General features: G+C 41.9%; 1 protein-coding gene across 2 annotated transcripts in view; it reads left to right on the forward strand.

Moving 5' to 3' along the window:
* LOC147894937 (glucose-inhibited division family A protein) overlaps positions 1 to 13,735 on the forward strand; it is a 194,404-nt gene that overhangs the window by 131,952 nt on the left and 48,717 nt on the right. For both annotated transcript variants that reach the window (XM_087383569.1, XM_087383570.1), the window contains 2 exons: positions 6,809 to 6,951; positions 13,481 to 13,647. In XM_087383569.1, the coding sequence (XP_087239695.1) occupies positions 6,809 to 6,951; positions 13,481 to 13,647 (310 nt within the window). The remainder of the gene's footprint in view (positions 1 to 6,808; positions 6,952 to 13,480; positions 13,648 to 13,735) is intronic.

The raw sequence follows: 13,735 nt of genomic DNA on the forward strand, positions 1-13,735 counted from the left end.
CTTGAACAGTTCAAATTTCATCAATGCATGGTCTTTTGCCCTATACATCAAAATGTGGTAGATCTTTTCACGTTAGCTTTACCTCATGAAAATTTTGAGGCTTTTCGCAAAGCTTTGAACTTATTCCATTTGGTGATTGACATTATTTCTTGTACATTCAAACATTGTCACTGCAGGGTAAGGTAGTGGCCATTGTAATAAGGGTTAGGGACACTTTTTCCCTTTGCATTTTTTTCCAACCATAATTAGTGGTTGAGTTACTCACCACATGTGTGTTGATCCTAGTTAGGGTCCACTCTAGGATTTTGTCTCTATTACTATTCTAATGAGGGTAGCTAGGATTTTCAGTCACTTTGCCCACTCCCCATTCTTTCTGACATGGGGCTCAGTGGCTTGGCTTTCTCTTACAGGGCCTCAGGTATTCTATGAGAGACTTGACTCCTCTCGGGCCATTTTGGTTCGACGTCATCAGATTGAGTCCTGTTCGTTGGATGTGGTACCGCACCTTCCTTTTACAGATGTACATGCCTCTCTGGATACTTCTTGGGAGATTTTAGCGAGCATAGCATCTTGGCATATCTAGAGAGCCAGATGCACAGAGGCTATGGAGGGTACTCAAGTTCATCCCTCGCACACTTTGGCTAGTATCTAGATAGACACCGTACATACTTTGATGGCCGTATGGATGAGTATACAGGGAGACTCCCGTGCAGCCTCAGCTAGGAGGGCTTCTTCTTCAGGGAATGGAAGGATTCTCATTTCTTCTCTGAGACTCCTACAAGGTTGAGGTGGCACTTTCAGCCTCAGCCTTGGTTGTTTTCCACCTCACTTTGAGGGGGTTTTATTTATCCTCATGATTTCATGATGTTGTATTTCCGCTCAGAGCTTGCTCTATCGAGTTTCTTTCTTACTTAATAGAAGTCTCTTTTTTGTTTTTAAAAAAAAAAGTAATCTCATTAATCAAAAGAATGATCCACTGAGCTCTAGAGGGAAACTATAATCCTATGTCTAATCACCACTATTGTGGACTTGGGTATCTCACATGCACGATGGGTAGCTTTCCCAGTCAGATATAGCTGCATCCCTCTCAGATATTAGTGACTTTTATCATTCAGTTGCTCGTATCAGAAGAGGTGAGATCCTCAAGCAAGAGATAGGTATCCGCCAGCAATTGGTTGCTCTTCAAAGGGAAGAGCATAAGAGGCCTATAGATGCTTGGGTTCAGGAGCGCCTTGCTGCAACAAGGGCTCAACAGCAGTTACCGTTAGATTAGAGAGCAGAGTGTGCCTTTCATGCCAGAGAATCATTTGGACTCAGACGAGAGATAGAGTCAACAAACAATTCTTCTCTACTCTTGGCCCCTGACATAGTAAGGAGAGCATTTCACAGCTTGTTGACTCAAACGGAGTTTTACAGATAAATCCAGATGCCATCTTGCAGGTAGCCATAGATTTCTATGCCTCCCTTCTTATAGCAGATCCGGAGGCTAGAGATGATGCTCGAGTTGCTATTTGGCATCATATATCTATGTTGGTGACTGGAGATATGATAGTCTCACTTGATGCACCCTTCACCAACATAGAGTTCAAGAGTGCTCTATCTGCCCTGGTTGAGATGGTCTTACCTATTTTTTAATTTCATTTTGGGATTAGATTGGGGCCCACATTACCTTTGCGCTGCAGGGCGTGGACTCGGGTGAGAGGCCAGACTCACTTACGGAGCACCTCATTCATCTTATCCCAAAAGGGGGTTGCAGGAATTTAGTGTCTCAGTGGAGACTGATCACTCTGCTGGGTACTTTGTACAAAATTTTAGCAAAAGCAATCAGCCTTCGGTTGCAGCCCTTCTTTCTTGTAGATCTTATACACGATACACAGACGGGCTTTGTGCTTGACAGGAGCACTTCGATAACATCTTCTCATTTTGGGAGGTGTCTGACTGGGCCATGCATAATGGCCATAGCTACTCCTGGACTTTGAGAAAGATTATGACAGAGACTGGGGCTTTCTAGAGGATACCCTCGTTCACTTTGGATTCACAGATGCATGGATCAGAAGGGTGTCATCTCTCTACAAATCAGCCCATAGCCAGGTTCTTGTCGGCGGAGTCAGGGGAGTCAGGTTTCAGATTATCAGATTGGTCCGTCAGGGATGTCCTTTAGCCCCCTTTCTCTTTTGATTTGTGGCCGAAGCTATGAGCTATTATCTCAGAGCTCAAGCTGATATTATAGGGCTGAGGGTTCTGTTGAGGTAGGAGGATGAGCCCTTGGATAGTGAGTTGGCAGATGACACGGTTGTTCTTTGGGATACCACACCACAAACAGTCACCTCGTTCAGAACAGCCTTGGATTTATTTTGCACGGCAACAGGGGTTCATATTAATTGGAACAAGTCCAAGGGCTTTTGGATTAGTGATGAGGACACTTCAGACGGGGGGATTGACATAGGATTCACTTGGATCCAGAGAGGTGTTTCTCTCAAGCACACCCGTGTTGGAGAGCATAAGGAGGAAACTCATTTTTTGAAGTTCTGCCAGACTTGACCTTGCATTCAGAGTAGTGGTTGTGAACCAAGTACTATTGGTTACTTCCTGGTTCGTTTGCTCATGTTGGTGCAGATCGAGAGGTTGTATCTCTTAGCTCATGAGACCTATCAGGAACTTCCTATGGAGCAGTTTAGATGGTATCTCAGACATTGTAGCCAGGGTGGCTTGGGAGACCCTCATTCTCCCCATAGGGGAAGGAGGTCTCAATGTTATTGATCCGAACTTACAGTGTATGGCCTTGCTCTATAAGTTTGTAGTGAGAGGATTGATGTCTGGACAGGAGCCTTGGAAATTTTTTCTTATATAGCATTTAGTCTTGTACACCATCTCAACGGGGGAGATTGGATGGACAGCTCGAGATGGATTTTTACTTCAGCCCATCTTAGATCTCCCTCTTCGCCTCTCATGGTTGCCATTCTAAAAGCTTGGAGCAGCTTCAGAGGCACTCTTCGGAGAGTTCCACCCTCCTCTCGCAAAGAAATAGATAGACAATCAATCATGTAATGACTCTATATTGTATGAGCATGGTAGATCTCTAGGAGTGTCACATTATATGCAATGGTCTAGATGGGAGAGGAGACCTGCTTCCACAGTAGGTGCCTGGAAGGCTTTTAGGAAACTTCCAGAGGATCAGAAACTCTTATCAGTTGGCCACCTCAGAGGCAGTACAATCAGGATGCAGCAGATAGATGCAGCCATACCAGTAGAGTGGATAGACACAAATGACATGCCTATCTCATAGTCCACTTATTTGGGAGCTTTTACGGGGACGGGTATCCCTTACAAGTTATTACCTTGCGAGATGCACTTGACGAGACCCTTGTTTTTGATGTTCAGTCGGGAGGGAGACTTCTAAGATCTTCAGATGATATTCTTTTGGAGGTTGCCTTCCAGCCTGTTAGGATTGCATGTTACATGGAGTGGGGCAAGGACTCACATTGGTATCTTGATCCTGACCTTGTTCTCCTAGCATTGGGGTCTTGGAGTATCTGGTTATATGGTGGCTCCCCCATTAGGTTCTTGCATGGGACCCAAGGGAGTGAGAGTGGATTGATGAAGGGCATCGAGAGAAGATCATTCCCTTCTTTCGTTACACAGTCAGAAATGCTAGGAGGTTTCAGCTTAGCAGTAGAGGTTGGAGGCCCTCTAGAGCTCCTCATTGATATAGTTTTCAGATTTTTTCAGAGGTGTAGAAAAACTTTTGGAGGAGGCTCTGGAAATCCCTCAAGAATAGAAAGATCACTCTCTTCTTTTGGCTTTCTATTCATGGAGGGATTGTAATGAATCTGTGGAGATCTATGTTCGGGATTGACCCTAGTTGTCCTCGATGCCATGCAGCAATTGTGTCAGTTCAGCATTGCCTCTGGGAATGCAGACAGGCGAGGACGAACTCGAAGGGTGTTGCTAGGATTAGCATATTTCACAGAGCACCCTACTTCATGACTTGGGGATCATTGGCATAGTTATCACCTACTATCCCTCAGCTGTTTTTCGAGGGACATGACCTAGACTTAGCCTTCATTATGCGACGACACTTTGTGGAGTCTTGTTCTCTCTAGGATGTTTCTTTCACTCGTTTCAGAGCCTCATGCCTCGGTGGACACATCATGGGAGATTCTGGTTAGCATTGCAACTTGGAATATATAGAGGGCGAGATGTACGGAGGCGATAGAGGGTTCCCAGGTTCTTCCTTTCTAGTCTATGGCCAGTATATGGATTGATACTATACACACATTGGTGGCCATCTGGGTGAGCATGCAGGGATCCTCCAGAGCAACTACAGCCAGGAGAGGTATTTTTTTCAAAGTTTGGAGAGGATCTCCTTTCTTCTTTGAGTCTCCTTCAAGGTTGAGGTGGCACTTTCAGCCTCCACCTTGGATTTTTGTTAGCTCGTTTTGAGACGGTTTTTTCTCTTGCATGGCATGATGTACTCCCGCATTAGAGCTTGCTCTTGCAGTTTTCATTCATACTTAATGAAGTAATCTTTTTGAGAAAAAAAATGTAATCTCATTGTTTGTTGCTGAATTCTCAACACAGCGTGCTCGCACTTTTTTTATTGTGAATCTATCGCTCCATTTTCAACATATGTGATATATGCCAAAATTGGGTGAAGTAAGTGGGGGTTAGGATTAATATGGCTAGGGGTTATGTGGGCCTATAGAGGGCTGAAAGGGATGTATTTGAGGCCCATTTCCACTCCTTGCACCACATATTTTGATGTGACGTCCTTACTCTATCTCTCTTGCTTTCTCTCAGAGAGGACCTATAGCTCCACACGTACAAGACTTGGATAGAACCTCTTGAGATTTTGGTAAAACTCAACTGATGCAAAGATCATTGCCTGTAGATCTTGGAGGAGGGTTTTATCAATTCTCCTTGCTATACTAGAATCCGTCTCCCACATGCATTGAGGATCTTGATTGGCGATTCCAAGTATCATGCTAGGGCAAAGGTCTATGCATCCAATGCATTACAATTACCCTAGAGCTTTAGTCAAAATAAGTGGCATAGAGCCATAGCCCAGCATGGTAGGAGGTAGATTCAAAAAGGGGATGCTGATGAAGATGCATGAATGGTTGACATTGGAGGAATCCAAAATCAACCCTCCAATGTTTGCAGTACCTAGCTACACCTTCATCTTTTACAACCTATATGGAAGACACACAAAGAGTTACCGCTTCTGTGAATCATGTGAATACCTCTGATCTTGCAGAAGCACACTATAAGTGAAGGGCTACGTGCAAATCGGAAAAATGGAGGTTTCAGCAAGATCAAATGTCTCATGGATTTGATGCATTATTCAGGTTTAAAATCGACTTTCTCAAGCCTCACGTCTCATGGATTTGATGCATTGTTTGGGTTTCATGTTGATCAAGCATTGTAAAAGATTTGCTTGTTACATCAAAAAATAATTTTTAATTTTTAATTTTTTGCAAAAAGAGACTTCTATTAAGTATTAAAGAAAACCATTAGAGCAAGATCCATACGGGATACATGTAAGAAAACAATACAACGTCTGTGCTCAATAGAGAACAGGATCTCGTATGCAAGAGAGAAAAGCAGATAGTATGGAGAATCAAAAATTTGATTACTGTAAAACTGATACAATAGATGGCACTGCCTCCCAGCCAAGTGCTCCTGTGAGAGAAGCTTCAATGGTGTGCTGGAAACAGTAGAGGACGGAGGTTGGATGCTAAGGAATCAAGGTTGCTGCAGCCAGTGATGAAATGGGCTTCACGGGCTTGCTCTTATATAGCCACCAGTCGTAGTCGGTTAGGCTCAATTGGGAGACCAACCCAGTCCGCCCAAACCGGCCGACTGGAGGTCGGTCCCGAAATAGGCCACCGACCACACGATAGAACTGTGGCTCAGATTAGAGCAACTGCTCTACAATCGCCGTTCGGCCCACAGCCATCCAGGATCATCTGGGGCTCCAAACGGGCGCCACAACTCGAGAGTGGGCTGCCCCGAGAAATGCTCCGTCTACCCTCAGTGCGGTCAATCATGGGATGCCTTCCCGCACTTGCATGTAGCCTAGTTGGCAGTGTGCCAACTCTATCTGAAGCCGTCTAGCCATCAGGCCACACATGGCCCCTATCTGGTGTCCAAACCAGGACCTACCGGATAACCGAGCTACTCAAATGCCTTCTCCTCATATGGGGGGCTTACAAGTAGAGTTAGCTGGTTTCCGCGTAGTTACACGAGAACAATAAACCATGCAATGCATGAAAAGCTCAAAAGCCAAAAAGAAAGGATTGGGGCTAAAAGTGCCATCTCAATCCTGTAGAACCCTCCGAGAAAAAGGGAGAACTCCTCCAAACTCGTAGGAATATAGAATCTGAAAATAATTTGATAGGCATTGCTTTTTAAAATCCAAAAATAATGCAATAGGCATGATTTGCCAAAATCCTATAGGTTCCAATTTTGTTCCTTTTTTTTTTTGTACTAGAGAAATAGGTATGTATGATGAAAACTTTTTTCCCTTTTGTTGATTTTAGTTCTATTGACTTAAGGTTTGATGGATTGACATGCCTTTGTGCTTTCAATGGGATCACTTATCTATGTTGGTTTGAATTCTTTCGACTTTAGGTACAATGGATAGGCATGTCTTTGTGCTTCTAATGGGGACACAATTTGATGGAGCTTTCATAAATTGCATCTTTGTGATGGGTTTTTATGTATACCATAGGTGGTTGTAGTTATGGATCTTTTATTGGATAGACTTGGAAAAATGAGTACTTCTAAATTTATATTTGGTGGGCAGGGCCTTGTGGCTGGCATAAATGCAGCAAGGCTTGCATCAACAAAAAGTCTTATTGTGCTTGAAAGGGAAAGTAGCTATATTGGAACTTTGATCGATGATCTCGTGACAAAGGATTTGCGAGAGCCCTATCGCATGTTGACAAGGTGATTACAATCTTGAGCTATTTAATAAGATCATCCTTGTTCAGGGTCAGTCTGTCTCCATGCTATTTATATGTTTATATTTGAACTTCTGTATGTGCATAAGTTTGGTTTATTGTTTTTAATGCATGTGCATGTGTACGTTTGTTGTGGGTGTACAGATGTGTTCAGATGCTAGAAAAAGTTAAGCAAAACTTTATGTATGAGTGATAAGTTAAATTGCAGCGAGGATCGCTTTGTAATACTGAGTGGAATAATTTGTTGTAGTGGGGCAGTTTTGTCACGAGAGTAGTGAGAAGGAACGATAATAGCTTCTAGTAGAGGATGGGACTGTGGCAAAAGGAAGGATGAGAGAGGTATTGATAGAGTGTGAACAATATGCAAGGTTGTAAAATGAGTGGTCATAGAATAAAGGTGAAAATTATGAACTGGAGAGTAAGAGATGGTACAGAAAGTATAGGACTACTTATTGGACAAAGGAGCTATCTATGAGTTCTATATAAGGACAAGAGATGTCATAGGATAAAGGTGAAAAATGTGAAATGGAGAGTAAGAGATGGAACATTAAGTATGGAACTATTTTTTGGATAAAGGAGATATCTATGAGTTATATATAAGGACAAGAAATGTAGTCATGCACTCTCAAAGAGGTTGTAACCTTCTCCTTGTGAGAAATAGGAAACTTTGTCATGGAGATTTAGATCTTGGGAAAAGCATTACTAGTGGTCCTTACTAGTCCTTTATTTGTTCCGTTGTTTTGGATAGTTTGAAGAGACCTGCTATACTTTGATCACAGAGCCTTTAAAGTTTTGTACTTTGGGCAGGTAGCCCAGTCAAGGGCGTAGATACATGCACGGTAGCAGAAGGCAGTTTCACAGAAGTAATAGTGCAATGCAACAATAACATTTGAACAGATTTGCAGCACCACTGATCCATAAGCCCAAGGGTTTGTTAAAATGCTCAAGGCCTTGAGAGGGCTAAATGAAAGCTCTAATAGACCAGTGTGGTATACTAAAAGAGCCATTAAAGCTCATGGATGTGGACAAAGACTGCACAATCATATGCACAACAGCTATTGCAGGAGTTTGGTACAAAGCTATACAAGCTGTACTTATATCAAGGAGCCATGGAATAGCAAACTCTGCACTTAACGTAGGACAACCGTGCTCAGCAGGAACAAAAGACAAGAATGCAGCTTGCAACACAATAGATCATACGACAGCTGTGCCCATAGGCACATGGCGAAAAAGCAGATTGAGGAGGAAGAGACCATTGAACAGACAGACAAGTTACATAACGGAAAAAGGGCAGTGCAAATCTAAATAGCTCTGCTTAGAAGAACTGAGATAAGTGGCTTGATTACCAATTTAAGCATATTCTGATTATGTATTGAGTAACTTTCTTGTATCCTTGACCTCATGCCCAAAAAACTTACCTCAAGTCCACCCCTAAAGTGACGTGCAGTTTATTTATGCATTAGTGTGGATTTGGTCCAAACATTGTCATGCCATCATCTATGCCACGAATGATATTGTCGGTTATCATATGAGATTCATCTTGGATACTTTTGAAGCTTCAAAAACTGTTGACGACTTTTGGCAAGCATAATCTAAATTAAGTCATCATGTCTTCATAAAATGAGCAAAATGATGTTCAAAATCCAGATATAATCTGCCAAATATACTAATGATGCTCATCATGAACGACTTGTCTAGCAATCTCATGATCCAGGTAATATGAGAAACTGAAGACCACGAGCAACAATCTTGCAGAAATTAGTCTTTTAGAAAAAAAAAAGTGAATACCAGGCACTGAATGCAGAACTTAAGTACAACAGATATGTTCTTTGTGAAGCATTTAAGAATTTGGAGAAAAAAATCAATCAATTTGTATCAAGCGAACTGTTGATTAAAGACATGATCTTTTCTTATTTAGGATTGGTCTCCCAGTATGGCAGTATTCATATGCACAATTTCTTATTGATGTGGTCTTCAAAATCTGCTTCTACTACTGCATGCAAAGTCTCGAGTACTTTGGATGGATCAAGAAAATATATATAGAGAATGGCATTATTCTCCTCACAAGAGCAGAGTATTTTGCACCCATCGATGATGCCTTAGCAATCATGCTTTATTGCATGGTTTGTTGATGCTGATATTGAAACAGTTGTCAGCATCATATTTCACTTCTTTGGTATTTTGGTTTCTTTGTATTAGCTCATTGTATCAGGATTTTCAGTCTCATAGACCCATTCGTCTTCCGAAGACTTTAATAAACTTTCTTTCTTTCTTTCTTTCTACCCATATCTTGTTGCACTCATCCTTAATGTCTTCCATGGTGGTTCCTACAAACATCTCCATTCCCTCAGCAAGCTGACTTCTTGCTTCACAAGGCATTTCTTCTAGCCATGAGGCTCAAGGCATCAATCATAGAACTGTCACTATCGGTCTCAAGGTCATGATCTCAAGCTCATCTGCACTTTCTTCAATATACAATTCATTCAGAGCTTTTGTATCTAGGCTTTTCAAAGGAGGAGAGAGGGCACCTGAAGAAAAAAGTATGTACACAGCTGTGAGTGGTACAACTGAGCCATATAAGTAAACTAATGACTTCCCCTGTTTTGAACATCCATTGGAGTTTACTTGGGGAGGGGAACGATACCTTTTAATGCTCTTTCTTATTTGTCTTTCCAAGAGGGCTTTATCATGATTATCTGATTCTTTTGTCTCTAGGTCAGCTGTCTCCAAGAGACACATGCGGAGGGTTAGAGCATTCTTAGTGATGCAACTCATGACATTTATCCTTTACTTATCATGTGAAGCTGTTGTAGCCTTGGGCTTCATATCAATCATATCGAGCCAAAGCTCATTTATTATCTTTGGAAGATGTAGAATTAAAGGGTCAACAACAGGGGGAATACATACACAAGGGAGCCCAATGCTAGCTTGGACATCTCACACTTTACATTATTGAGATGGAGTTCATGTATTTATTCTAGAGTTTCGTCCTTTTCATCATAGAGGTGTACTAGACACTTCTAGTACCCCTACATGGGGTGTATGAACATGACGTATTTCAGTTTTATGGTCGGGCAAGCCATTTTGGCCTTATGTAGATGTTAATAAATATTCCGTTAAATTCTCCTCCAAACCTACGTGGCTGATGATGGGGGTCGGGGAACTGATTTTTTCTATTGCTTTTCATAGGTCATTTCATATTTAGACGGAGATTGAGCAACTCAATAATCTTTGGATCGTTTTGAGCCTGATCTCAGTAGCTTTGCTTTGCATGCCTACATTCACAATCTCACGTTTCCAGCATGACACTTGTAGAGATCTTTGTGGAGAACATTTTGAAAGGGTCTCGGAAGGGTAGAGACCATGATAGCTTTCAAGTTTGATCACAAATTTCCTATGGATGGACTAGATCATGTGAAAGTTTATGCGAAGTTATTACATTTGAGTGCAATTAGTTTACAAGTGGGCTTTTGGAGAATGAAGCTACGATGGTCATATGATCCTTTCGCATTAAAGATGGCCTCAAAACCCCCTTTGTTGGTGATGGGTTCTAAGGCTGTTCTAACAAAACACTTATACTTCTTTGATGAGCAGCAATTGAGCAGCAATTACGAACAGAGAACATATATATATCCTTCCTACTCTCTCCATCACCCTTTGCCACCCATTGTGCCTACCATCTCTATGAATCCACCTACCTTTATGCAGATCTACATTGACCTCTTTGAACATGGGCTGCTTTCTTCCATGACATTGAATGGAGGCCCGGCAGTGGAGAAGCGTGCTACTATGACTAGTACTGCCTTTTCTCTCATAATCATTTGTGCGTTAGACATTTGGATCTTGAGTCATAATACAGCTTTGTTTTTGAAGGGTTTAGGGTATATACTTAGGTCGGTCTTTGGTCTTGACCCCACCTCACTGGTGGCTACTCTCGTACGGGACTTTTGACTGAGTGCACATGAAAGGGAAACAATCATGAAGTACATTCAGGTTTTGTCCCTATTGGTTTTGATTCCACCACCATGGTATTGGTTGTGGTTACCTTAACCTCTTGAGTTTGTGTAGGAGTTTTTCTTGATTTTGGGCTCGAAAGCCCATCTAAGTAGAGGAATGGGTTCTTCTATATAGAGGATGGATACTCACCAAGTTAGAGAGAACGGTGTAAAGAAGGCGATGCATGTGCAATGTAGACATTAAGAAATGGACTCTAGTATTTACCGACTTTAGACTGTGTTCTTGGATGGTCACTTACTGATTTCTAGGATGTTGTTGTTTGTTACTGTAATCATAGTGGTACGGTAGTTTGTCCTTGTAGTAAATAAGTCTATCTTGGTCGACTCACCTTCGTTGTGAGAAGCAGAGATAATGGAAAGAGAAAAAATGTGGAGCTTTATAGGAATGAAGTTGCAAGAGTGAGGATACAAGGTGTTGGGCTATCAACACAACAAAACCCTCAAACCCTAGGTTAACCCGAACTAGGGTTAAAACTCACACAAACCTAAACTCAACCACTAACTGTGATTAGGGTGAAAAACCTTAGAAGGAAAAAGTGCCCCTGCATTGTCCACTTCCTTAAATAGTTCAATATTTCGAACGCTCCCTTGCAGTGATAAGGAGTGATCTTAATCACCAAATTAAAGTAAGCCAAAGCATTTGCTGAAAGCTTGAAACTTTTCTCTGGATAGAGCCTTGGTGAAAAGATCAACATTGTGATGTGTAGGACAGTAAATTTAACTGTTATCTCTTGCATGCAATCTCTCTCTGACATAATGATAATCTATCTCAATGTGTTTTGTATGTGCATGAAACATAGGAGTCTGTGCCACCACAATAGTGTGCTAACTATCAGTGAATATGGGAGTAGATGGCAAATCACCATGAAGATTTGCCATCAATAGTGTGAGCCATACAAATTCAATCATAGTTGTGAAGAACATCCCCTTCTTTCGTTATACAGTTAGAAATGTCAAGAGGTTTCAGCTTAGCAGTAGAGGTTGGAGGCCCTCCAGAGCTCCTCATTGGGATAGTTTTCAGATTTTTGCAGAGGTGTAGAAAAACTTTTGGAGGAGGCTCTAGAAATCCCTCAGGAATAGAAAGATCACTCTCTTCTTTTGGCTTTTTATTCATGTAGGGATTGTGGTAAAGGTGTGGAGATCCAGGTACGTGGCTGACCCTACTTGTCCGTGATGCCACGCAGCAATTGAGCCAGTTCAGCATTGCCTCTGGGAGTGCAGACATGCGAGGACGATCTAGAAGGTTGTTGCTAGGATATTTAGCATATTTCATAGAGCACCCTTCTTCATGACTTGGGGATGAGTGGCATGGTTCTCTCTTAGTGGCCCTCAGGTGTTTTTGGAGGGACATGACTTAGACTCAGCCTTCATTATACGACGACACTCTGTGGAGTCATGTGCTCTTCAGGATGTTCCCTTCACTCTTTCAGAGCTGCTCATGCCTCGTTAGACACATCATGGGAGATTCTCGCTACCATTGCTCTTGGCATATTTGGAGGGCCAGATATACAGAGGCGATGGAGGGTTCCCTGCTTCACCCTTCCCACTCTATGGCCACTATATGGACTGATACTATACACACACGGATGACCATTTGGGCGAGCATGCAGGGATCCTCCTGAGCAGCTAGAGATACTTTTTTCAGAGTTTAGAGAGGATCTCCTTTCTTCTCTGAATCTCCTTCAGGGTTGAGGTGGCATTTTCAGCCTCCACCTTGGATTTTTGTTAGCTCTTTTTGAGCTGGTCTTTTTTGACCATGCATGGCCTTGCTGTTTTCATTCATACTTAGTGAAGTAATCTTTTTGAAAAAAAAAGCTCATAGTTGTGAAGATTGCCTTGTAGTTAGCTTCACAAGATGATGCTACCACAATGGATTATTTCTTGCTCATCTGTTCTAGCTTCTTGTGAAGCAGCTCTCTCCAGTAGGACAACCTCTTGCAAATCCTCATGTTTGATAGGCTGATTCTGGAATCTGGATCTGATTGGGAGCAGTCCAATATGTTACTCCAGGGCTTGTAACTATTCCCTTCATTCCTATTATCCTCTAAACATTCAATATCTGCTTTTGTATTGTTTAGGCAAATCAACTACATGTAAGAGTTGAAGTTGAATCGGGACTGGAAGTGGAAGCAAATTGTCCTTGTGTGTATGCTACAAGGGTAGAAATGAAGGGAAATGAGAGCTTTGTATTCTACAAATCCCAACCATTCTCGTATTGTTTAATCAGGACGCGTGTATCACCAACAGTTGGTATTAAGCTGCACAAGCAAATCTTGCTTCCCCTTGTATTTGGGCCGTCTTAGTTATTGATGATGGATGCTATTTTTGTGAATTGAACACGCATTGCTCACGTAGATGGCCACTTGTATTCTAGATTGTTTTTGTTGCAACAAATTAAGAACATTTAGCTACCATATTTTTACCCCTCATGTTTATATTTTTGCCCATAGTACTAGTTATGCTATGCATTTCTTATAGTGTTCTTTTCCTCCTAACCAGCCGCTCAGAGCATCGATTACTTCTCCGGGCAGACAATGCTGATAGTCGCCTTACACCTTTAGCACGTGAGATTGGGTTGATCGATGATAGAAGATGGCAGCAATATGAGAGAAAGCAATCTCATATCCAAGAAGAGAAGATTCGATTGCGTAAAGCTCGAGTATCTGGTATTCACTTTGGTCCTTGGACTATGTGGATGAGGCTGAATATCCCATTGTCTTTCTTTACAAGTAAAGTTTTAATTTGAAATCGATA

This window comes from Dipteris shenzhenensis, chromosome 13 (genome assembly GCF_047967505.1).
Source record: "Dipteris shenzhenensis isolate YYH24624 ecotype China chromosome 13, Dip_SZ_1.0, whole genome shotgun sequence".
In the NCBI taxonomy this organism is placed as follows: domain Eukaryota; kingdom Viridiplantae; phylum Streptophyta; class Polypodiopsida; order Gleicheniales; family Dipteridaceae; genus Dipteris; species Dipteris shenzhenensis.